The sequence below is a fragment of the Poromitra crassiceps genome, assembly GCF_964638095.1.
Source record: "Poromitra crassiceps genome assembly, chromosome: 4".
Taxonomy (NCBI): Eukaryota; Metazoa; Chordata; class Actinopteri; order Beryciformes; family Melamphaidae; genus Poromitra; species Poromitra crassiceps.
In genome coordinates, this window is record NC_139626.1 from 4,621,906 (window position 1) to 4,648,367 (window position 26,462).

The 26,462-nt window shown below is 45.0% G+C and overlaps 1 protein-coding gene across 1 annotated transcript in view; it reads left to right on the forward strand.

Moving 5' to 3' along the window:
- Window positions 1–26,462, forward strand: part of plce1 (phospholipase C, epsilon 1) — a gene marked incomplete at both ends in the record, with an annotated part of 180,365 nt that overhangs the window by 115,755 nt on the left and 38,148 nt on the right. The window contains 16 exons of the mRNA XM_083635075.1: window positions 348–454; window positions 573–697; window positions 874–1,018; window positions 2,024–2,185; window positions 2,402–2,516; window positions 2,823–2,979; window positions 3,182–3,304; window positions 3,962–4,098; window positions 4,935–5,173; window positions 8,611–8,672; window positions 8,965–9,130; window positions 9,226–9,333; window positions 9,775–9,891; window positions 18,483–18,641; window positions 19,612–19,747; window positions 21,951–21,992. Of these exons, the coding sequence (XP_083491201.1) occupies window positions 348–454; window positions 573–697; window positions 874–1,018; window positions 2,024–2,185; window positions 2,402–2,516; window positions 2,823–2,979; window positions 3,182–3,304; window positions 3,962–4,098; window positions 4,935–5,173; window positions 8,611–8,672; window positions 8,965–9,130; window positions 9,226–9,333; window positions 9,775–9,891; window positions 18,483–18,641; window positions 19,612–19,747; window positions 21,951–21,992 (2,100 nt within the window). The remainder of the gene's footprint in view (window positions 1–347; window positions 455–572; window positions 698–873; window positions 1,019–2,023; window positions 2,186–2,401; window positions 2,517–2,822; window positions 2,980–3,181; window positions 3,305–3,961; window positions 4,099–4,934; window positions 5,174–8,610; window positions 8,673–8,964; window positions 9,131–9,225; window positions 9,334–9,774; window positions 9,892–18,482; window positions 18,642–19,611; window positions 19,748–21,950; window positions 21,993–26,462) is intronic.

The window sequence follows — 26,462 nt, forward strand, 5'->3', positions numbered from 1 at the left end:
GTTTTGGAATTGAGAATATATGACTAAAGACAAAACTATTACTTTGTTAACTTGGAAACATATTGGAATATTCAATATTACTTACATTGGACCTACTTTTTCAAGTTTCTCTCTTTTTCTTGCTTGTTATTCAGCCCCCCCCCTCCCAAACAGCCACTTACTCATAAATATATTGTGAATGTGTTTATCTATGGTAGGTGGACCCCATTTCCTCTGTTAGGAACAGATTTTAAAGTGGCTGTAAATATGTATATCCATGGCAAACAACCCAGTTCCCTCTGCCTTTATGACATTGTAAACGGTTGTAAAACATTGTAAACGGTTGTAAATGTGTTGATTGATGGCAGGCAAGCCTCAGAGTGGAGGGGCTTCCCCCACTGAGCCTCCACTGGGACTGGGACAGTCTGTGGTGGCAGGCCTGGCAGAGGGCCTGCTGGACCTGAAGGTGGTGAAGGTTCGTACAGATGAAATTGCAATATCTAGTACAGAGTTTAATGCCATGGCATCTTATAAATCGCACATGATGTGTTTTGATCGAGTGTCCATGACATTGTGTTTATTTGCATGTCCAGGCGGTGTTCCTGGGTCACCACGGGGTGGACGTCCATGCTGTGTGTTTGCAGAACAAACTGATCCAGATGACGGTGGAGGAGAACGGCCTCAGCCTCCTCTATGGTCTTAATACCACCGACAACAGGTTTGTCACCATGGGAACCTGCTCTGAAATACACTTTATATCCCTCATTACAACCCGGAGACTTCCTATATTGAATGGCTGCCTGTAGCTTTTGAATGTTTGTTTGCACAACACCGGAGGGACTGCCTTGTCATTTTAACACCGATTTTAAATGTTTGGCTTACTTCTATCCATAGGCTGCTGCACTTTGTGGCACCCAGTCACACGGCACGGATGCTCCACAAGGGCCTATCAGAGCTGGTGACTGCAACGAGGAAGCTGAAGAGGTTTCCTGACCAAAGGTTGCAATGGTTGCGGAGGCAGTATGTCAGTCTGTATCAGGTAAACTGTGAATTGGATGTGTTTTTGAGGGTCCCTTGCTTTCACACACACCTTTCTCTATAGTCACGGCAGGCACACGACTCTGGCTATAATGTATGGGTATACCCACTCGTTGTCTAGCTTCCGGCAGTCATATCGTTAGAGAATCAGAAACTTTGTCAGACAAGGTCGTTGAAGGTGTGGTTACTGTGGAGCTCACCTGCTGGCCGGTGGCTTCTGATGACCGGTACAACCGCTCATCTCTCGCCAGCTCGCTCTCGTTGGGTCATCCAGCGTCGGTCTGGTCCCGCTGGACAGTTCATTTGGACGTACAGTATTGACGGTTTTCAACATAAACGTAACTTCTAACTTGCCCCCAGCGTACCTCCTGTTGCAGTGTTTGCTCGTACAATAACTCCAAACGGTTTCCTACTGTAGCAACACAATTGTATGAAAGCCGTCTATAGCACGCCGACAAAACGTACACGACGGTCTCACGAAGCTGCCGCTGCCATCTTGCCAAGCGACTAGAGCCCCCGCCCCTCGTCAAGACTCCTTTATCAGCGTTACCCCTTAAGCTCCACCCCCTACCTGGTCCAGAAAACCAGTAGACGTATTCCACCATGACACTATCACTGGCTGGATTAATCCAAATGCATACTCGAAGGGATTCAAAATTCAAAACGACCAAAAGAGCTGCAGGAAAAAGTGAAGATATAATTTTTAATGATTAAATGATCATAGTAAAAATCAACAATATTTATGTATTTATTTATTTATTTCACGTTTTCATATTATGAAAATGTGAAAGTCTATTATTTTCTTCAATGTTGTACAGAATGGTTTCAATCAGTGGCCTCCAACTGCATTTCTCCTGTTTATATCTGCATGTTTGCCATCCTTTCTTTCTGCCTGAATTGTGTGTGTGGTGTGTGCGTGCGTGGGTGTGTGTGTGCGTGTGTGTGTGTGGTGTGTGCGTGCGTGTGCGTGTGTGTGCGTGTGTGCGTGCGTGCGTGTCTCTGCTAGGAGGAAGCCAGGTACGAAGGCCCTACACTTGCCCAGGCCATTGAGTTGTTTGGCGGGCGGCGGTGGAACATGGGAACGGGTGGCGTGGAGAAACCTGCCAGCCAGAAGAACAGCCCTCTGGGTAACGACAAGACCAAGAAGAAAAAGAAGGTCCTCGTCAGGGTCAGTGCATGATGCCAAGTTCTTCTCTCTTCTGCTATTTTCTACAAAAGATGCAACTTTCATAGGAGTCAGTTGAGGATTCAGTCGATCGCATAGATAGAGGACAAACCTTAAGTCAACTTTGTCATTCAAACCTGACTAGTTACTCATTACCAGTGCTCTCTGTGTGTGTGTGCGCGCGCTGCGCGCAATGTGCATGCGTGCTTTACCCTGCAGGGAGACAGTGGGGATGCCACAGATGACGAGATGGTTTCCAGGAAAACACGGAGCTGTAAGGAGGGACTTTATCGGAACGGACCGGAGTCTGACAGCATAGACCAGGAAGAGCCAGGTGAGACATTCAGGAATCAGATACATTAACTGAAAAATAAATATATAGATGCTATGCTAAGTGCTGTAAGGGTGTAGCGAGATGATTACACCTATGATCAATGGGTCTCTGTGTACAGTACCTCACTTCATTGCCAAGAAAAGGTGTTGAAAAGGCACCCTGTCATTCTAAACCTTATCATAAACTCATCCAATGTGTTAAGTTGAAGAAAAAGTTACACATGGTGGCCTGGAAAGTTTAACACTCTATTCCCTGTATTGTCTACGTATTTTATGTTTATTTACTCTGTCTTGTTTTCCTCCATAGAGGACAGCTTCCCTGGACCGTTCTCCCTCTCCGCCAACAGGAGCCCTGGATTGCTGGCCTCTTCCTCCTCCTCCTCTTCCTCCAGCATGGCGAGCTCCAACCCGTCCCGCCCACAATCCTCTCCTATCCTATCAGGAAGTTCCAAGACACAGCCGGGGTATGTGTGAGATCCACTTTCCTTCAGGGTAACAGCCATTTCAAAGAAGAGTAGCCATTTGTAATGTGTCCGTGGCTGTAGGAGCTCTTTATACTAATGTGTCCGTGGCTGTAGGAGCTCCGTGGCTGTAGGAGCTCTTTATACTAATGTGTCCGTGGCTGTAGGAGCTCTTTATACTCGGCCTTCCCTTGGTGTGTTGCAGCGCGTGGAGCAGCAGGTCCTGGCACGGTCGAGGGAAAGGCTGCTTCAAAGGCTTCCAGAACCTCATGATCTCTGACAGCACCATGAGATTCATTGAGTTCGTTGAGCTCTTCAAGTCATTCAGGTAGATACTGTCCATCTTTCCACTTGAAAGATCCTGCTTTACTTGCTGCACTGCTATTGCAGTTTTAGGAGGCAGTAGACTGTTGGCCAGAGAGGTGGGCTAGGTTCGAAAAGGGAATACGTTTAACAATATGAATATGAAGCAGGCTGTTCTGAGTCTATTTCAAAATCTTCCACCCGAAGCGGAATTCAAATGGTCAACTTGGCAGGCTCCATTCAAAGTTTTAAAATCTGAATAGGTATTTCAGTAGCTAGCGGCTAGCTAACTGAGAGATAGATCTGAATAGGTATTTCAGTAGCTAGCGGCTAGCTAACTGAGAGATAGATCTGAATAGGTATTTCAGTAGCTAGCGGCTAGCTAACTGAGAGATAGATCTGAATAGGTATTTCAGTAGCTAGCGGCTAGCTAACTGAGAGATAGATCTGAATAGGTATTTCAGTAGCTAGCGGCTAGCTAACTGAGAGTAGGTATTTCAGTAGCTAGCGGCTAGCTAACTGAGAGATAGATCTGAATAGGTATTTCAGTAGCTAGCGGCTAGCTAACTGAGAGTAGGTATTTCAGTAGCTAGCGGCTAGCTAACTGAGAGTAGGTATTTCAGTAGCTAGCGGCTAGCTAACTGAGAAATAGCCAAACTAACACCTGGTGTTTCCTCCCCAGTATCCGCAGCAGGAAGGATCTGAAGGAGTTGTTTGACACCTTGGCAGTCCCCTGCAGTCGCTCCAGTCCAGAGTCTGCTCCTCTCTACACCAACCTCACAATAGACGACAAGGACACAGGACTACAGCCAGACCTCGGTACAAACACACACAGGACTACACACACACAGGACTACACACACACAGGACTACACACACACAGGACTACAGCCAGACCTCGGTACAAACACACACAGGACTACACACACACAGGACTACACACACACAGGACTACACACACACAGGACTACAGCCAGACCTCGGTACAAACACACACAGGACTACACACACACAGGACTACACACACACAGGACTACACACACACAGGACTACAGCCAGACCTCGGTACAAACACACACAGGACTACACACACACAGGACTACACACACACAGGACTACACACACACAGGACTACAGCCAGACCTCGGTACAAACACACACAGGACTACACACACACAGGACTACACACACACAGGACTACAGCCAGACCTCGGTACAAACACACACAGGACTACACACACACACAGGACTACAGCCAGACCTCGGTACAAACACACACATTTAAACAAGGACACAGGACTACAGCCAGACCTCGGTACAAACACACACATTTAAACAAGGACACAGGACTACAGCCAGACCTCGGTACAAACACACACAGGGCTACACACACACAGGACTACACACACACAGGACTACACACACACAGGACTACAGCCAGACCTCGGTACAAACACACACAGGGCTACACACACACAGGACTACACACACACAGGACTACACACACACAGGACTACAGCCAGACGTCGGTACAAACACACACATTTACTGTACATTGGTGCATATAGACACAGACATGCACACAGACACATTCCCATGCATGAACACATTTCTCCCTCTCTCTCTCTCTCTCTCTCTCTCTCTCTCTCCTCCAGACTTATTAACTCGTAACGGTTCAGATTTGGGTCTCTTCATCCGGACGAGGCAGCAGATGTCTGAGAACCAGAAGCAGATCTCGGACGCCATCGCGGCGGCCAGCATCGTGACCAACGGGACCGGGGTGGAGAACGCTTCGCTCGGCGTCTTGGGATTGGCCATCCCCCAGCTCAACGACTTCCTGGTGAACTGTCAGAGAGAACACCTCAGCTACGATGAGATCCTCAGTATTATACAGGTAAGGGCTGGATGGATTACCTGAAGGAGGGAGAAAGGACAAGGGAGCCGGATGGAAGGTTGGAGGAATGGGTGGAAAGCGAGGAAGAAGGAAGCTAGAGAGCATGTGAGGTAGGAGAGTGTCTCTATTTGACAGGTAAGAAGGAAGGTAGAGAGCATTGTCCTGTCCTACCTCAAATCCATCACAGACCCACTCCTGGACCCCCTACAGTTTGTCTACAGAGCCAACAGGTCTGTAGACGATGCCATAAACATGGCCGTCCACTACATCCTCACACACCTGGACAATGCAGGAACCTATGCCTGGATCCTGTTTGTGGGCCACAGACTTCCTGACTGACAGGAAGCAGCACGTGAGGCTGGGGGTAAGCACACAACTGACTTTTGGTCTATCGGGTGTCCTCTCCCCATACTTCGGACTGTACACCAACAGCTGCACCTCCAGTCACCAGTCGGTCAAGCTCCTGAAGTCTGCGGCTGATACCACCCTCATAGGACTCATCACAGACGGAGATGAGTATGAATACAGACAGGAGGTTCACCATCTGATGACTTGGTGCATTCAAAACAACCTGGTGTTAAATGCTCAAAAGACAGTGGAGATGATTGTGGATTACAGGAGGAACAGAGCCCCACCTTCCCCCATCACCCTGGGTGACTGCCCAGTCAACACAGTGGAGTCCTTTCGCTTCCTGGGATCTATCATCAGCCATGACCTAACCTCTCGAGACAGACTTTCGACTTGCATCGAAAATCTGGCGGGCAAGTTCAGTGAAAAGGTGTGCAATTTACCCGATCAAAGTAGAGTGGACGTGACCGGTGTGTAGTCAAAACGTACCGTTTTCAGCGTATAGCAAGTTGCTACTAGCAACGAGCTACAGTTGTTATTGTCAGAGCCGGTCGGTTGGAGCCAATGGCAGAGCTTGCAGGGAGCGGAAAGGGATTTTCTTCCGCTGCGATGGAGCCTCTCGAGTTCCGTTTGCGCACACATGAAACGACCCTGGCCCCAGAGCTTAGAGAATTTTTTTGTTGTGTTTTTTGTTTAACCGATGGGTTCCCAGATTGGCCATGACCTGAAATGGGAGCTGAACATCAGAGCTCTCACCAAGAAGGCACAGCAGAGGATGTACTCCGTGCGGCAGCTGAAGAAATCCAAAGTGCCAAAGGCAAACTTCTTTATCTGAATATTGACATGACCGCTCTTCTGCTCTTCTGACAAATTCCTCGCATGTAATCTTGCATACTGTGGCAATAAATGTGATTCTGATGTGAGGTAGCAGATTGTCTCTTATTTGACAGGTAGTAAAACAAGGGAGCAAGGGAAGCAAAAACTAAGTGAGACGTCCCATATTTTAAAATTATTTCCAGGTGGGTAGATAGATGGAGAGGAAGGAGGTCATGAAAGTAGGGAGAGAGGGATTCCCCACCCCCCCCCCCCCCACATTATTTTTCTCCCATTTTCTCCCCAATTGTACTTGGTCAATTCCCCGCTGTCCCGGTCGTTGCTCCACCCCCTCTGCCGATCCGAGGAGAGCCGTAGACTAGCACATGCTTCCTCCGATACATGTGCAGTCGGCAGCCACTTCTTTTTACCTGACAGCGACGAGTTTCAGCGACCAGGACACATACCCCCACCAGCTTCCCACCCGCAGACACGGCCAGGACACACACCCCCACCAGCTTCCCACCCGCAGACACGGCCAATTGTCAAGTCAAGTCAAGTTTATTTGTATAGCACATTTCATACACAGAGGCAATTCAAAGTGCTTCACATAAAATGGTTGACAGGAAAATAAACGAAAAGAAGAAATAAAATGGACATTTAAAAGCATCACAACAAAACTTTAAAAAAAGAGTATAAAAAGTGCATTAAGCAACAGGCGCAGCAGTTGCAGAAAGAGCTAAAACTTATAGAGGACTCATTGGGTTTGCACAGTAGCTGTCAGCAGTTAAAAGCGACGGGTAAACATAAAAGTCTTTAGTCTATTTTTAAAAGTAAGTAAGGTTGGGGCAGATCTGAGGTCTTCAGGCAATTTGTTCCAGCTAGCAGAAGCATAGTGTTGACAGACAGATTGTGTCTGTAAGAACTTCTGACCAAGCCGGAAGTACCGCTGCTGGGAATTGAACCCGGGTCTCCGCGGTGATAGGTGAGTGCTTTTACCTCGACACTACACAGATGTCCCGGAGGGAGAGAAGGATTTGATTTTTTGATTTTTATTTGTCTCAAACAAGCACAAGCATAAAAACAGACAGTATATGTAAAAATAAAAACAGGTACACAGTGATCAAGTGCAAGTTCGAGAAGGGGCTGAAGGAAGCAAAGCTTATCATGTACAGCCCCCACTTACATTGTCATAGACAATCCATAAGAACATACATAATCCATAAATCTGGAACATCTTTAAAAATTAAACATTAAACTTTAATATAAAAAAAAAACGTATAAACATACAAAACTAAATAAATCCTTTCTAAAAAAAGTATATATATGAATTATAAATTAGCTGACCAGTTCTTTATAGCTGACCAAGAGTGATTGTTTGCATTTGCGTTTAAATAGTTTTAAGTTAGTGCACATTTTTGTGTCCTCATCTAGTTTGTTCCACAGTTTGACACCACAGACAGAGATGCACATACTTTTCACAGTTGAATGGATGGTAGGTTGTTTAAAAAAGGATGAACATAGTAGATGATATAGAGGAGTATATCAATGAGAGAAGCATGAATATATATATATACCGTAAATTCCGCACTATAAGCCGCAGCAGCAAAATTGCCTGTTTGTTACATATATAAGCCGCACCGGACTATAAGCCGCAGGTGTTTTAATGTTTTTTTTTTTTTTTTTTTTTTTTTTGTGTTTTAATGTTTAATTACCATATGTAAGGGTTCGTGCACAGAGGGGATTGTCGGGAAAGAGATGGCTGTTTGAGGAAGCTCCCATTTATTAACATTTCAACAAAACAACATAACACAACACCACCTGTGTTTTTTTTTACAGTGCACACAGTGTCCGCGGTGTGGTGAAAAGAGGGCAAGAGAGGAAATTAAAACAGAAGTGGATTTATAGTTAGAAAGAGTGCTAAAAAAGAGAGATTGTTTTTTTTTTTTTTTTTTTTTTTCCAAAAAAATCCATAGATAAGCCGCACCGTTATATAAGCCGCAGGGCCAAAAAACGGGGGAAAAGCCGCGGCTTATAGTCCGAAATTTACGGTAGATATAGTAGTTGATATACCGTAGATGATATAGTTGATATAGATGAGTATACCGATGAGAGAAGCATGAATAAATGATATAGGAGTTGATATAGATGAGTATATCAATGAATAGATGATGGGTAGACTAGAGGATGCAAGGAACCTGAGTCACAAGGAAGGAAAAATCGGCAGTTGATCTATAATGTGGATAAATTGTTTCCTCTTTGTGTTTCTCTTCCAGAAATTTGAGCCCTCATCAAGTATGCGACAAATGGGTTGGATGTCATTTGAAGGCTTTGCAAGGTATAGTAATAATATCTGTCACCATCACTCCCTTTCACAGTGCTAATATTAAAAGTGTACACCAATCAAAATGTCAAACAATATCACACATTTATAACATGTAGAAATATTACAAAAACAGTGAAACAGATAAGATAATTAAATAATAATAAGTGACCTTTCACAATCTAAATGGATGGATGGAATAATGGGTGGAGTTATAGGTTGATTGCTGGAGCCCATGGTGAGGCTGCCATCAGTGCACTTCTATCTTGGTTGATCTACACTCGAACCGTTTCTCTTCCCTTCCCAGGTATCTGATGGACAAGGAGAACTTTACGTCACGAAATGAGGAGTCCCAGATGAACCCAGAGGAGCTGCAGTACCCTCTGTCCTACTACTACATTGAGTCCTCTCACAACACCTACCTGACTGGACACCAGCTCAAAGGAGAGTCCTCTGTCGAGCTGTACAGTCAGGTGAGGCAGTCAGGTTTCCATTTTTATTTTGATCTATTTTACATATATTATTATTATATTTTATATCTTTTTTGACACATGTTGCCTACATGTAGGTGCTGCTGCAGGGCTGTAGGAGTGTTGAGTTGGACTGTTGGGATGGAGATGACGGCATGCCAGTTATCTACCATGGACACACCCTCACCACCAAGATACCCTTCAAGGTTAGAAGGAGGATAGGAACAGCTCTAGTACCGCTGTCTTTTATTTTATGCTGTATCTAAATACTTTTTTTAATCAATCTCATTATGGAGAGTATTTGACTTATAATGCCGTTTCAAAGAATTTAAATATTGGTTTCTGGATTAAGTGCCACACAGTCTAGATATCGTATCTCACGAATGCCAAATATCGCAATATGTATATATTATCTATATAAATAAATGATATTTATTTATTTATATATAAATTGTCAGGTGCATGCAACATTTATGACAGGTTTTTATGACAGTGCTGGATATTATGGTGATAATATGGTATCCGTGATTCCCACCCCTACTAAATATCTTTCCCACTCGGCAGTAAATACTTTGGTGTGACACGCCTGCTTAGATTGATGTGAACGCACGTATCCCATGCAGCTCTTCTTTCCCATCAATCTCTAGGATGTGGTGGAAGCAATCAACCGCTCTGCATTTGTCAATTCTGACATGCCGGTCATGCTGTCCATAGAGAACCACTGCTCCCTTCCTCAGCAACGCAAGATGGCCGAGATCTTCAAGGTAGGAGGGTGACTGCACACTACCCACGAGGTAGTGCACAGTAGAAATACGCAGTAGGCACGTAGTTTTCCGGTTTCAGTTAATTTCTCTCTAATCTTACTGGTATTTAATAAAAGAACAAAAAATCTGAGGTACAGTAGTACACTCAAAATCTACACAGACTTTCACAGACTCACTTTTTGTGCCAAAAGTGTGTGTGTGTGTGTGTGTGTGTGTGTGTGTGTGTGTGTGTGTGTGTGTGCGTGCATGCGTGCGCGTGTGTTTGCTTGTGTGCGCGCGTGTGTGTGTGTGCGCACGTGTGTGTGTGTGTGTGTGTGTGTGTGTAAAATGACCTTGGTGGCACTTGGAAATAGTGTCGGGGCAATCAGAAACTCTTCTGGCAATCAGAAAGAACACATTTGTTATGGACCCTGAGTCTGAAATAAAAGCTGATTGATTGAATGCGACACTCCATTTCAGTCACTAGACAGCCATTAGACATCCCATTGTGCAATATCATGAATTTTAAGCAGCCACTTAAATTCACACACAGTCCAGTAGGGGGTGTCACGGTACACAAAACTCACGGTTCGGTACGTACCTCGGTTTTGGGGTCACGGTAACCGTTCAGTACGAATACGGTACGGTACAACGCGGGAAAAAGCAAAAAAAAAAAAACATCTTTTCATTTTTTATTTGGAACCTTGGGCATTCATTTTGAACAGAATCAGAATCAGAATCAGAAAGACTTTAACTCATTCACTGCCAATGACGTCTTTCACGTGTTATCAGCAATGGCCTTCCCTGCCAAGGACGTGTTTGACGTGTTTTTGTTTTTATTGGTGCAGCGCCTGCAGCAAACACTTGCCCAGCCTGTCACACAGACACAGGTCCCTGCCTTCAAAGGGTAGCCGACAGCACGCGATCAAACACATACCGCAGCTGTTGTTTTGAAATTGAGCAGGAGGAAAAGCAGAGAACGGGTGACGCTTCCTTGTGCAGACAGGAGAAACGCCATTGCTTGGATGTGTTGGGGGAGTGGACTAGCAGACAAAGGATTTGTGTGCGGAGGAAGAGAAGAGAGAAGCCAGTTGTGATTTTGAAGAGCCTTATAGAATTTAGCGAGTTTTGAGTCTGATCCTGTAGTATAGTTTATTCCATTTAGTATAGTTTATTCCATTTAGTTAGTAGTTTATATTTAGTTATATTTTAGTGTTAGATATTGATTTAGTTAGTCTAGTTTTAGCCTAGTCAGTTTATAGTTTAGTTGGTGCATTGTCCGTTTAGAGTAGCTTAGTGGTAGCCTATAGTCAGTTTAGTTGTAGTATAGTCGTCCATTTTAGGTTAGGTTAGGGCTAGGGTAGGGATCGTCGATCATCATCGATCATGGGGAAAACCTCCGCTAAGAGCAAGGACCCCCCAGCCGGCCGGCGCCGTGCTCCACGGGTGCGCGGTCCTGCTGTCGGTCCAGGCCAGCGAACGCTGGATGAGCTGTTCGCTCCTGTTCCAGCGCCCGTCGCTGTGTCCCAGCTGGACCCCGAGGCTGTCTCCCAGCCAGACCCGGAGACTGAATCGGAGTTTGGGTTGTCTGACGGTGACGGCGAGGAGAGCGGAGAGGAGGTTTCCAGGGCAGGGAGAGAGCATCTGCGTCGAACAACTCGAAGGGATTATGCGGAGAGTGACTTCGACTCCCAGTCCCAACCAAGTCAGTCTTCTGAGGAGGAGATTGTGGCGCCACAGATTGCCCCGCCAGAATTCGAGGAAGACTGGCTTCCACTGCGCCAAGATGCCGATGTTCACGGTAAGAGTCATTTTGATGTGATCATATAGCCATAGTATACTGCTCGCTAGGAGGCATGAAATGGCCTTTTTTTTTTGTTTGGTATGGCGCAACGTTACTTCTCTGCGGCCATATCAGGTGTGTGTGTGTGTGTGTGTGTGTGTGTGTGTGTGTGTGTGTGTGTGTGTGTGTGTGTGTGTGAGTGTGTGAGAATGTATTGCTTTATTTGTCATTGCCACAGAAAGAGGTTTCAGAACAACGAAATAGTAGCTAGCAGTAGTCTCTCTTCAAGGTGCATTTCAATAGTGTGTGTGTGTGACGCTGCAGTGATGTTGCTTAGAGGGCATAGGTTGAATGACACATGTCATTCACATCCTGCAACACAGTGTGGTGGCCTGTAAACTCACTGTGTGTGTGTGTTTACACTGTCTCTCTGTGCTATGATCATTGAAACACAGCTATGTTTTATATTTCAGATGAGCTGATTGACGCACCAGCAGCCAGTGAGCAGTCTACCTCTGGAAAGTCTGAGAGGCGCTCAGAAGGTAGGTTTTACCTCTGCCAAAAAATAGCTTATCTACAAGCGTGTGTGCGTTGTATTTTATTACAAGCGTGTGTGTGTATTATAAATATTTATGTATTTACAGGCCGTGGAGCTGATGCTGCTGCCCCTTCGAAGAAGGCAAAAGGGCCCGCTACGTCTCAGGGTATGTATTGTGTAAGCTTGTGTATGTATTGTAATGTATGTAGTGTAAAGGTATGTTCCATTTTCCCACTTTGCGTTGTATTTTATTACAAGCGTGTGTGTGTATTATAAATATTTATGTATTTACAGGCCGTGGAGCTGATGCTGCTGCCCCTTCGAAGAAGGCAAAAGGGCCCGCTACGTCTCAGGGTATGTATTGTGTAAGCTTGTGTATGTATTGTAATGTATGTAGTGTAAAGGTATGTTCCATTTTCCCACTTTGCGTTGTATTTTATTACAAGCGTGTGTGTGTATTATAAATATTTATGTATTTACAGGCCGTGGAGCTGATGCTGCTGCCCCTTCGAAGAAGGCAAAAGGGCCCGCTACGTCTCAGGGTATGTATTGTGTAAGCTTGTGTATGTATTGTAATGTATGTAGTGTAAAGGTATGTTCCATTTTCCCACTTTGCCCAAAATAGATCTACAAGCGTGTGAGTGTGCTATTTATGCTAAGTTTAATTTTTTTTTTTTTTCTGTCCTATGCTCTATCCAGAGCAAAAATGGTTCACCATGGGTGAAGCGGCATGGGAACCGAGGGAGATCCCCTTCACCGGTGATCCTGGACCCCTCAACGGTGCTGCTGAGCTGGAGTCAACAGAGCCTGTCGACTTCCTGGAGCTGATCCTGACTGATGACCTGCTCCAGCTGGTAGTCGACCAGACCAACCTCTATGCTCAGCAGCACATTGAGGCAGGCGGAACAAGTGTTCGGGTCGACGCCTGGAAGCCTGTCGACGTGCCCGAAATGAAAACGTTCCTGGGCTTGCTCTTCCTGACTGGACTCATTGTGAAGCCTGAGCTGGCGGCATACTGGTCCACAAACGAGGTGGTGGAGACCCCCTATTTTGGAAAGACAATGGCGAGAAACCGGTTCCAGATCATCCTTCGTTTCCTTCACTTTACAGACAATTCAGAGGTGAGAAACGGTGATGACCGGTTATACAAGGTCCGCCCAGTCGTAGATCTTCTGGTGCAAAAGTTCCAGGAACTGTACGTGCCAGGCCAGAACATCTCCATCGATGAGGGCACCCTCTTGTGGAGAGGAAGATTGTCTTTTCGAGTGTATAACCCACAGAAACCTGTGCGTTACGGCATCAAAAGTTATGTTTTGTGCGAGTCCAAGACCGGGTTCTGTTATAATTTGATGCCTTATTGTGGAGATGGTAAATCCCTTGTTGATACAGTGTGTGGTCTCCTGGTGGGGCTAGAACAGCAGGGCTACAAACTGTATATGGACAACTTTTACAATTCAGTAAAAATGTGTGACCTGCTGCTAGACCTGGGTACTCATGTGTGTGGAACACTGAGGAAAAATAGAGGAGAGCCACCAGCCATACACCATGCTGAGAAGGCCACCCTGCAACCAGGCAACCAAATTGCCCTCCACACTGACCGTGTTCTGTGCTTGGCATGGCGGGACACAAATGTAGTGAGGATGGTGTCCACGTTTCACCAGGACGACATGGGGGAGGTCCTGACATGGAAGAAAGGTGTGAGGGGGAGGGTGGTCAAAGAGAAGCCTGTCTCGGTGATCCAATACAACAACAATATGAATGGTGTCGACAGGCTAGATCAGATGATTTCTTATTACCCTTTTGTCAGGAAGTCGTATAAATGGACCACTAAATTTATTTTCTATATGTTCCAAATCTGCCTCCACAACGCATTTGTCCTGTACAGAGCAAAAAACCCACAGGGCAGTGTAAAGAACATGTATGCGTTCCAGGAGAGCCTGATCAAGGTGTGGACCACCACTACAAAACTATGCAGAGCTCCATATGCTGACCGTGCGAGTAGGCTGGCTGCCAACAGGGCAAACCACTTCCTTATCCGCCAGGACCCCACCACCCGAAACAACGCGCCATCAAGGAAATGCAAGGTGTGTGCGGCCAGCGATAAGAGAAAGGAGTCACGTTTTCAGTGTAACGACTGCCGTGTCACCTTGTGCAGGAACCCCTGCTTTGAGATCTACCATGACACACTGGACTACCAAGGGTAGAGACAGACATAGGATAGTCTGTATGTTGTCATAATGGGCCCTGCACTAAACTGTTTTTTTTTTTTTGTGATCAAATATTTTTCTTTTTATTATTATTATCAATTGTTTCAAAACAATGAGCATTCAATGCAATACAGCAAAATGTACAAATGAAAGCGAGATAAAATAGAAGTCACAAAATAAGAAAGGAAAATAACAAGAAAAAGACAGACATAACATAATGGACCAGCATTACAAACAAAAATCCCAGGCTGGACAAATCATTCAAAATAAGAGAGACAGGCGAACAGGGTACAGTGATCTCAAGAATGTCAGAAAGGTTAGAGGCAACCAGCTCCCAAAACGTTGCTCACTAAACTGTTTTGTTGAATGTAAATACAAAGTGCAAATGTATGGTTTATGTAAAAAAAAAACACTTTATGTATTTATTTTTTATTTAATTTTTTTGTCATTTGTGTCATAACAAATAGTATTTACATATCCTATGTCAATACAGTTCAAAATAAAATGATTGAAAGCAAGTTCTGCCTGAGATTGTGTCATTTACAAAAATGCTTTTTTCTCCCTTTTCTCTTCCCAGACAGGCTTTTTTGGTGAACATGGGGTGTATAAAAAGGGTTATAAGTAGAGTACAGAACATGCTAAAAGCTAACTTTCTTTTTGGGGGTGAAAGTAGAGACTTAGATCTTCATTTCGAGGTATTGGACATCACTGTAGTCCTAGTACAGAATTTACTGTGGGTCTTGAAAGATGACCAAACATTATGGAAATACTTGGCCTGTGCCAAAAATGCCAGTCAGATATTGGCAGTGAATGAGTTAATAATCCCCGGGGGGAAATTGGGACAAATCACAGCTGCTCGTTCACAAAACACACATATCCTAAAATAAATACACAGTAGTAGTGCAATAGTAAAATAAGCAGAATAGAAGAAACAAACAACACAACATAGCATGGAGTAGACAGTATAAACAGTATAAACGTTAACCAGTATTACTGCGATAGGAGCAAAGTAGTGTAGTACGTTTAAGTAAGCAATACGTAGAGTGAGTATACCTTACGTGTCAAATTGTCCTTATTGCACACTGAGCTTATATTTATATTTATATTATTCGGCTTGCCCCCCACGTTACACGTGGCTCAGCCAGGCACTTTTCCAGTTAACCTATCTAAATTATTGCACACTGAAACATGTATTATTATTCGGCTTGCCCTATACTTTACACGTGGCTCAGCCAGACACTTTTCTAGTTAGCCTATCGGCTGGCTCAATCTCAGGGAGACTGAGCGTCTCCGAGGTGCTCTTTTAAGAGAGGCATTAAATAGGCCAATGGCCACAGGCAGGAATGATTTCTTGTGCCTCTCCGTGCTGCATCTAGGAGGAATCAGTCTCTCACTGAATGTACTCCTGTGTTTGACCAGCACGCCATGGAGTGGGTGCGAGTCATTGCTCATGATGGAGCGTAGCCTGGATAACGTTCTCTTCTCTGACACCGCAGTCAGAGAGCCCAGGTCCAGCCCCACAATGTCCCTGGCCTTACGGATCAGTTTGTTAAGTCTGTTGGCATCCGCCGCCTTCAGCCTACTGCCCCAGCAGTAGGCTGAGCACACCGACTCATAGAACATCCTCAGCATGGTCCGGCAGACGTTGAAGGACCTCAGTCTTCTCAGAAAGTAGAGACGGCTTTGCCCCTTTTTGTAGAGTGCATCAGAGTTCTTAGCCCAGTCCAGTTTGTTGTCAATGTACACTCCAAGGTACTTGTAGTCATCCACTATGTCAACACTGACCCCGTGGATTGAAACAGGGGTCACCGGAGCCTTGACCCTCCTCAGGTCCACCACCAGCTCCTTTGTCTTTGACACGTTGAGCTGCAGGTGGTTCTCCTCACACCATGTGACAAAGTTGGCAACCACATCCCGGTACTCATCTTCGTCACCATTTTTGATACATCCCACTATCGCAGAGTCGTCAGAGAACTTCTGAAGGTGGCAAGACTCAGTCAGGTAGGTGAAGTCCGTGGTGTAGATGGTGAAGAAGAAGGGAGAGAAGACCGTCCCCTGTGGAGCTCCAGTATTACTGACCACTCTGTCTGACACACAGTTCTGTAAGCGCACATATTGTGGTCTGCCAGACAGGTAATCCACAATCCAGGCCACCAGGGGGGCATCCACTCGCATCGCCGTCAGCTTCTCGCCCAGTAGAGCCGGCCTGATGGTGTTGAACGCACTGGAGAAGTCAAAGAACATGACTCTCACAGTGCTGGCTGGGTTGTCCAGGTGAGCGTAGGCACGGTTGGTAAGGTAGATGACCGCATCCTCCACTCCCAGTCGGGGCTGGTAGGCGAACTGGAGGGGGTCAAGGGATGATTTGACTATAGGCCTGAGCTGCTGCAGGACGAGTTTCTCCAGGGTCATCATGATGTGGGACGTCAAAGCTACCGGCCTGTAGTCATTGGAGCCGCTGGGTCTTGGCTTTTTCGGTACAGGAACGATACAGGACGTTTTCCACATCACGGGGACCTTTTGGAGACTCAGGCTCTTGTTGAAGATCAGCTGCAGTACATCACACAGCTGGGGGGCACAGGCTTTGAGCACCATAGGGCTGACGCCATCCGGGCCAGCTGCTTTTCTCGTGTGTAGTCTCATCAGCTGATTCTTCACCTGGTCCGCTGTGATGGTCAGCGTGGGTGGGGGGGGGGGGTGGCATCCTCAGCTCTGACGCCCTTCGGGGGGGGGGGGGGAGGAGGAGGGGGGGGGATGTGACCTCGTCTCTGGGTGACGGGGTATGAGGGGGGGGGGAGGGGGGCCATCAAGTGGGCCATCAGCCGGAGCCAGAGAGAGGGCGGGGGGGGGGGGAGAGTGTGGCGGGGGCTGCTGTTGGAATGCAGCCGTCAGGAGAGTCAGGAGAGTCGGGGGAGGGGGCACCCGGGCCAGCTGCATCAAACCTGTTGAAAAACAGATTCAATTCATTGGCCCGATCAACCCCCCCCTCCACCCCCCCGCCCCCTGCATTGTTAAAGCCCGTGATGGCTCTCACACCTCTCCACACCTCTCTCATATTGTTCTGCTGAAGCTTTGCCTCCAGCTTTGCCCTATAGCACTCTTTAGCTACTCTAATGCTCGCTTTCAGTTCTCCCTGGATGGCTCTGATCCTGTCTCTGTCCCCCGACCTAAATGCACTTTTCTTGGCGTTCAGGATGGCCTTAATGTCTTTAGTTACCCAAGCTTTGTTGTTTGGAAAACATTTTATTTCCTTGTGGGTATATTGCAGTCCACACAAAAGTTTATGTAGTCCGTAATGCACTCTGTGATTCCATCTATATCCTCTCCATGTGGGTCACAGAGTGCCTGCCAGTCCGTTACCTCAAAGCAGGCTCTAAGCGCCTCAGTTCCCTCCTCTGACCATACCCTCACTGTCCTGGAGGATACAGGCAGTACTCAAAACCGTGACATTCTTGAATAGATGAGTGAAATATTTCAGTTAGTTTAGTGAAGGGCTTCCTATTCATGTAATTCCAAACACATAACATGTAAAGAGGATAGAACACTCACTACTTATTCAACTTCCTCGCCTGGATCTTCTCAGCTGCTTTGGGCATTTCAACTGGCAGCCTTCCAATCACTCACATTTCTAATCTTCAGGCTACCACTGTCCCGCCTGTTGAACGTCTCATTGGCCCACGTACATCTGGACCCAACTGACGCATCATGGAATATCATAGTTCTTTGATCTCACAAAACTTCCCAGCATTCCTTCCTCCTTGGAGATTGACTTCTGAGTGATCCGATAAAGAAAAGTCTTTAATGTTCAGAAAAGCTTGTTTATTTGTTGTGTCATGTTGTTTTGATAAAGACACTTACATTTTCCCCAGTTGAGGATTCCTCTGATGCGTTTGACTGCAGTGTATGAACTTAGTTGACCCTCTCCTCTCCTCTCCTCTCCTCTCCTCTCCTCTCCTCTCCTCTCCTCTCCTCTCCTCTCCTCTCACATGGCATTGCCTTCATGTTCTTTGGACTGCACCTCCGCCCTCTTTTGAAGCCTACTTTATTGACGTCTGTTCTCCATGTTCGCTTGTTTGTTTACCAGACGGTGTTCGGGGAACGTCTGGTGACACGTTTCCTCTTTGAGAGTGACTTCAGCGATGACCCCCTCCTGCCCTCGCCCCTGCAGCTGCGTCGGAGGATCCTCCTGAAGAACAAGAAGCTTAAAGCCCACCAGGCACCTGTGGACATACTCAAACAGAAGGTTGGACCTGGAGAGAGAGGAGACATACTGCACACACACACACACACACACACACACACACACACACACACACACACACACACACACACACACAAACATGCACATATAACACATGCCATCCTTTTCGGCGCCTGGAATATTTAATATGGGGTTTGGATCACATGGCTAACTTTGCTGTGTTACAGCCATGCTCAGTCTCATTGATGATCTATTTTCAAATAGAAAGTCAATATGAGACACGTGTATGCACTTGTGATCATTAGTGCACACTCACACATAACAGACAATGGCTAGTATGCACACAGACACATCCCACCATTCAAAAGTGCTGCAATATACAGTATACACACGCATTTTTCTGCAGTTAATAAGTCAAATGTTTAGATAGATAGATAGATAGATAGATAGATAGATAGATAGATAGATAGATAGATAGATAGATAAATATGAATAAAGCTGCAGATAGATATATCTCTCTAAATATGAGTCCTCCTTGTTCTTATACTGTGTTCAAGACAACTCACCTGTAAAAAAGGAGTTGAATGGTCGTCGAGGTCGGAATTCCAGGTGGAACATGCGGGTATCATTTTGAGCTCCAGCTTGTCCGAGTTGATGTCATCAAAGTGTTTGTTGACCTAATTGGAGGTGTAATTATGCAATGTGTGATTATATTGTTCAGATGTCACTTTGATCATAGCAATTGTGTTGAATTCAACAGCTATTTTACCAATCAAATTAGCTAGCTGTGTATGTTTTTGTAACTCCTACCATCTCAGAGTTAAAACAACGTGAACGCAACTATTCGGGGGGGTCGGAAACAAATGTGAATTGAAAGTTGTGCTCCGGGTTGTCTTGAAGACATTATTCGACACACCCTTATTCACATGTACTATCTATCTGTCACTTTGTAGCATAGGCTCTTTCTCTCATCTTCTCTGCATCACTGTATCCATCACTGTATCCTCCACAGGCTCACCAGCTGGCCCACATGCAGGCCCAGGCCAGCAACGGCTCGCCGGGGGTTAGTTCACCTGGCAACCATACCAACGAGGAGGAGGAGGAGGAGGAAGACGAGTATGACTATGACTACGAGTCTCTGTCTGACGGTAAGGAGAACTGCAGTAGCTCGACCAGTTCGGCTTACCACTGTGTTTGTCAAGAGTCAAGACCACAACAAAGAAACCAAAGAAACTTGGTGAAGTGAATGAATTGGCTCCTGAAACATGTGTTCCCCTGTTGACAGACATGTAGCCTGATAACAGACTGAATTGACAGACGTGTAGTCTGATATCAGACTGAATTGACAGACGTGTAGCCTGATAACAGACTGAATTGACAGATGTGTAGTCTGATATCAGACTGAATTGACAGATGTGTAGCCTGATGTCAGACTGAATTGACAGATGTGTAGCCTGATGTCAGACTGAATTGACAGATGTGTAGTCTGATATCAGACTGAATTGACAGATGTGTAGCCTGATATCAGACTGAATTGACAGATGTGTAGCCTGATGTCAGACTGAATTGACAGATGTGTAGCCTGATGTCAGACTGAATTGACAGATGTGTAGTCTGATATCAGACTGAATTGACAAATGTGTAGTCTGATATCAGACTGAATTGACAGATGTGTAGTCTGATATCAGACTGAATTGACAGATGTGTAGCCTGATATCAGACTGATTGACAGATGTGTAGTCTGATATCAGACTGATTGACAGACGTGTAGTCTGATATCAGACTGAATTGACAGATGTGTAGCCTGATATCAGACTGATTGACAGACGTGTAGTCTGATATCAGACTGAATTGACAGATGTGTAGCCTGATATCAGACTGATTGACAGACGTGTAGTCTGATATCAGACTGAATTGACAGATGTGTAGCCTGATATCAGACTGAATTGACAGACGTGTAGTCTGATATCAGACTGAATTGACAGATGTGTAGCCTGATAACAGACTGAATTGACAGATGTGTAGCCTGATAACAGACTGAATTGACAGATGTGTAGCCTGATATCAGACTGAATTGACAGACGTGTAGTCTGATATCAGATTGAATTGACAGACGTGTAGCCTGATAACAGACTGAATTGACAGATGTGTAGCCTGATAACAGACTGAATTGACAGATGTGTAGCCTGATAACAGACTGAATTGACAGATGTGTAGCCTGATAACAGACTGAATTGACAGATGTGTAGCCTGATAACAGACTGAATTGACAGATGTGTAGCCTGATAACAGACTGAATTGACAGATGTGTAGCCTGATAACAGACTGAATTGACCATAGACCTAAATAATATGGACGTAGCTATCTCATTAAATTCTGTTTTCCTGGCGGAGTTCAAACGGTGGGTGTCACCATCTTGATTTTTCGTCAGCAGAGTGGGAGGGAATGGGTTGAGTCCTTCCGCACCTCACGTGAGTGGGAGTTTGGTCCGTGATCGGCAACTTGCGTGATCACTGGGGGTGGGCTTGCCCACTGTAATTGACAGACGTGTAGCCTGATATCAGATTGAATTGACAGACGTGTAGCCTGATATCAGATTGAATTGTGAAGTCCTTACTGTACACTCCACTTCCATCTTCTAGGCTGAGATTGCACTCTGTTTGCGTTTCAGATTTCAAAGAAAGTGGTACTTTTAAGTTCCATTTCAAATCGCCTGGATAGCAGCGTTTCTGTCATCTATGGCGGCCACCATTGCTGTCAGCTCACTTGACAACCGCTTGACAACGGCATTAGTTCTGCCTGTTGTGCCGTTTATTGACGCTGATTGGATAATTGGTAGTCCCCCTCAGCACTCATTGACTCAGCGTTCTTGTCAACCGAGGAAAATGCATTTGGAAATGACGATGCCAGACCAAGAGCAGCCAAAATGGAACTCCGTGGAGAGTGGGTGGCTTCGAAGGTCTGGACCCAGGAAAAAATATGTGCATTTATTTTGGTAAATGCTGATACAGTAGCACACTTAGAAAGCAAACCTTACTATGGATTTGCAGTCAAAAATACCACATAAATCAAAGAAATGTGTGTAGTTTCTGGTATAAAATACATATAGTATAACTGGAGAATCAATCTCACTGGTTGCTTACACTTGGCCAAACTAGTTGAAGTCAACAGGACTCTTTTATTTTGTTTATTTAATCATTTAATTGGAACCTAATAGGTACAATTTCATTTCATATCTGTATTCTTTCCCTCTCCTTTTAACACCAAAGGCAAATCTCTCTCTTAAGTTCTGTTGTATCTCTTCTCACTCGCTTCCTCTCCTCTCTTATACCTTGCCTGTTTCCTATTTAGCTGATGTCCTCACAGCATCTACTGCCTCCTATGGCCTGGAAGGTAAATGCATGCTCTGATGCACCTGGCTGTGGACCAGTGTTTCCCTATAACTTTGTATAGCAGTGGTAGTTGAGAGTAATTGTGGTCGGTCACTGATTTAGTCCTGGTTTTGCTTCTTGAACAAGTTACAGCATTTATAAAGACCATATTTAGATACTTAAAAGTGCCAATTTTAGGCATTGACCTTTTGAGTTCTTATGGGAAAATTAATTCCACATCTCCTCTAGCAGTGGTGCATATATGTCCTTACTTTGGTGGCCTACCACTGCTGAATAAGTATAGGGGAAACACTGTGTACATTTGCGCTAGCGATCTGCATCTATGCTGGATTGCAGCTACTAATTCTTCTCTATGCCTACCTAGTATGTAATATCTGCTGGCTTTGTGCTGTGTGTACAGTATGGGCAATGCCAGGTCATGATCGGTCAACCACCAGTTCAAACTTCCAAAACGTACAGATTCTTGACTTTATTTTCATTTTTAAAATTTGTCTTTGTTTAATACAAACATTAGAATCCATTACTAAAATCCAGCTGATATTAAACATTGTCCAACAAGTCCTGGTGTTTCACCAGACTGAGGACCAGGGTAAAGGAAAATGAGGGTAAAACTAGGGATGCGTTTTCTCCAATATCGATAACCAATATTTACCGATGCCAATATGATCTGTATAAAAACAAGTTTCTAAGATCATCTAAATTTTGTACCTACTGAAAAACACACGTAAACACTGAATTTGAAAAATAAATGTCTTCCTTCATTTCAAAAACATTTGGAAAGGACCATAAATCATAGATACCGTAGATCAATATTAAGATTTTGGTCAATATTAACATTTGCTCATTGGACTGATACCAATATTACTGCTACCGTTACCGATATTAAAAAAATACTAACATTGTACGATATCGATATGATTGCAGATACAGTATATTGTGCATCCCTAGGTAATTTTTTTTGGCCTGAGTTGGTTTGATACAGATGTATCTAGGGTTGCCAACCGTCCCTTAAAATACGGAATCGTCCCGTATTTGTAAACAAAAAGACGTGTTTCCGTATTGAACTGATACGGGACGCGCTTTGTCCCGTATTCGAGAGACACTGTAGTACAAAGCTGTTTGAGCGGCTCCACAGAGGAGTCTCGTCCGCTGGCAATGGCACCGCTGCCTCTCCCCCTATGTAGCCGGTGACACCGGCCCGGTGTCATGTTACAGCAGCCTAGCGAGAGGCTGTGGACAGTGCGCAGGACACAGGGAGCACTCAAAACAAGTTACTCACCAGGCATCACAATGCCATTGTTTTTTTACACATTGTCAATACATTTGTATTACAAATTTGCTGTACAAACCCTGCTTACAACAGTAGGCTATTGCAGGTGTAAGACTTGTTACAGTAATCAGAGATATCCTCAGTCTAATCCATACTTTTCAATAGCCTAATTGTTCTTTTATTCAGAAGATTTCATCTGAAATCTGAAATGTTTTGCACTAATGATGTAAACTCTTGCAGCAGGTCTGTCTATTCAAAAGAATAGCTCAGTAAAATTGCTGTTTGCACTGTTGAAAGAAATTTCTTGAATGAGTAGGCTACATGCCAATGTGAAGATAAATTAGGCTATCTCAAAATGTCATTTGCACTACTGTTTATTTTTTTTCATGTTGAACTTTATCCATAGCGCAAAAAACAGCAAAAACTGATCAAAACCAGGTCTGTGTGTTTGCTCGTATTAATGGGTAGCCTAAATGGTTGAAGCCAAAGCCGTTAGTTAGTTAGTACAGTATACAGTATATGTATATATAGTATATACAGTATACAGTATATGTATATATAGTATATACAGTATACAGTATGTATATATATAGTATATACAGTATACAGTATGTATATATAGTTATACAGTATGTATGAATGCAGGGTAGAGGCGAGGTGGGAGGGGACTTCTTCATTGTCTACCACTATGAACTGGCGTGAAACATGCATAATCGATGCCAGCAAAATCTATGTGTGTAAAAATAGAAAAGTCATAAAGTGGATATTTTTTTTCATTTTGGTTAATGTTTTAACAATACAGTTTCTGCAAGCATGCTTTGTTTTTCTCACACGCACGCACACACACACACACACACACACACACACACACACACACACACACACACACACACACACACACACAGAGGGATATTCTTTACAGTACATCACCTCCCTTCCTCCTCCCCTCCTTTCTGTATTTGTCTGTGACCTCGCCAGTGGCTGGGCAGGCTCATCAGGGAAACAAAACACAGCCATCTGGTTTCTCAGGCCCTACGCTGCCCCCACACTAAGCAACAGACCAGGGGAAACTACCCTGTGCTCAGGCCCTATGCTGCCCCCACACTAAGCAACAGACCAGGGGAAACTACCCTGTGCTCAGGCCCTACACTGCCCCCACACTAAGCAACAGACCAGGGGAAACTACCCTGTGCTCAGGCCCTAGGCTGCCCCCACACTAAGCAACAGACCAGGGGAAACTACCCCGTCCTCAGGCCCTACGCTGCCCCCAAACTAAGCAACAGACCAGGGGAAACTACCCCGTTCTCAGGCCCTAGGCTGCCCCCACACTAAGCAACAGACCAGGGGAAACTACCCCGTCCTCAGGCCCTAGGCTGCCCCCACACTAAGCAACAGACCAGGGGAAACTACCCCGTCCTCAGGCCCTAGGCTGCCCCCACACTAAGCAACAGACCAGGAGAAACTACCCTGTGCTCAGGCCCTACGCTGCCCCCACACTAAGCAACAGCAAAGGGGAAACTACCCTGTGCTCAGGCCCTATGCTGCCCCCACACTAAGCAACAGACCAGGGGAAACTACCCCGTCCTCAGGCCCTACGCTGCCCCCACACTAAGCAACAGACCAGGAGAAACTACCCCGTCCTCAGGCCCTATGCTGCCCCCACACTAAGCAACAGACCAGGAGAAACTACCCTGTGCTCAGGCCCTACCCTGCCCCCACACTAAGCAACAGACCAGGGGAAACTACCCCGTCCTCAGGCCCTACGCTGCCCCCACACTAAGCAACAGACCAGGGGAAACTACCCCGTCCCTGTCCCAGCACAGCTCTCTCCTAATCCCTTTGGCCTCTGCTTGTCTCCGTGTTTTGCCCGTCGGACAAAGCTACCAGTCACAGGCGTTTAAAAAAGCCCCTGCCTGCTCTCCAGTCACAGGCGTTTAAAAAAGCCCCTGCCTGCTCTCCTTTAACCTTCATAATCTGGTTCAACTCTGCTCCAGATCAATTACAACCTTCTCAGTCAGTTAAAGAGACGTCCTGTCTGTAGGTGACTCACACCACCTCACCCCTGAGTGCAGTCTCAATTTTGCCATCCATGTTTAGTAGGGGTGTCACGATACACTAATTTCACGATACGATACGATACACAATATTGGGTTCACGATAACGATACGATACGATATTTTAACAATATTCTTTTTAACAAAAGTAAATCATTTTTATGTATTTATTTATCATTTGTTTAATCATGTGAGTCCCGTTGAAATCGAAACCTCTTTTCAAGGGAGCCCTGGGAAAATACTGGAAAAATAGTCTTTCATTTGAAATACAAAACAAATGCTGTTTTTGGAAATTGTTATTATAATAACTAGAAAACAACATGGAAGATAATGCTTCTCTTGCAATAGAATGTGTCACACTGTCACAAACTAAATGTTTGTTGCATGGTGAAAGAAAAATAAAGTATACAATCTATTTCTTAAATAACTCATGCTCAATGGTCCCTAAACTTATGTAATCTTATGTACCCCTTGAGCTGTTTTGCCATGCCAGTAGTAGTCTACCCCCTCACTCATGCGTGTTGATTCTGCTAAATTTGTTCTATTATTATTCAGGAGGGGAAAAAAAAACTATATTTTTTTCTGACGATACTCATATCGTGACGTTTCGATATCGCGATATATCGTGCAACGAAATATCGTGACACCCCTAATGTTTAGTAGTCCGCATCATTTTGGCTAGTAAGGGCAAAGCTCCATCTCTAGGCTTCTACAGTATCTACAGTAGAGCATGAGGTTCAGGGTGTTCTCAGGAAGACATGCTAAATGGCAGGAATTCAAATGCTTGTGTATTTGAAAGCTGCTTTGAGTTTTGGCTGTGATGAATGTGTGGGAGGAAACTCCCCTCCTGTTGTTCTGTTTACACTTGACAGACAGACATTGCCTTGAGTTGCTGAGAGGAGGGGCTGCTGTGCTATTGGCTTTTGCCTGGGAATGTGCTTGATTTGCAAGCAGTCGGGCACATGAATTCCGCTAATCACAGAAAAATGTGATAGAGACAAACTAGCATTACAAAATAAAAGTCTTCTGAAAGAAATATTGAAAATCTGAAAGAACCGCAGTACTTTATATAGTTTTGGGGTTATGTGGAAATGACAAACTCATATCTTTCACTATAACAACATGTTCATTACACAGCACCAAAATA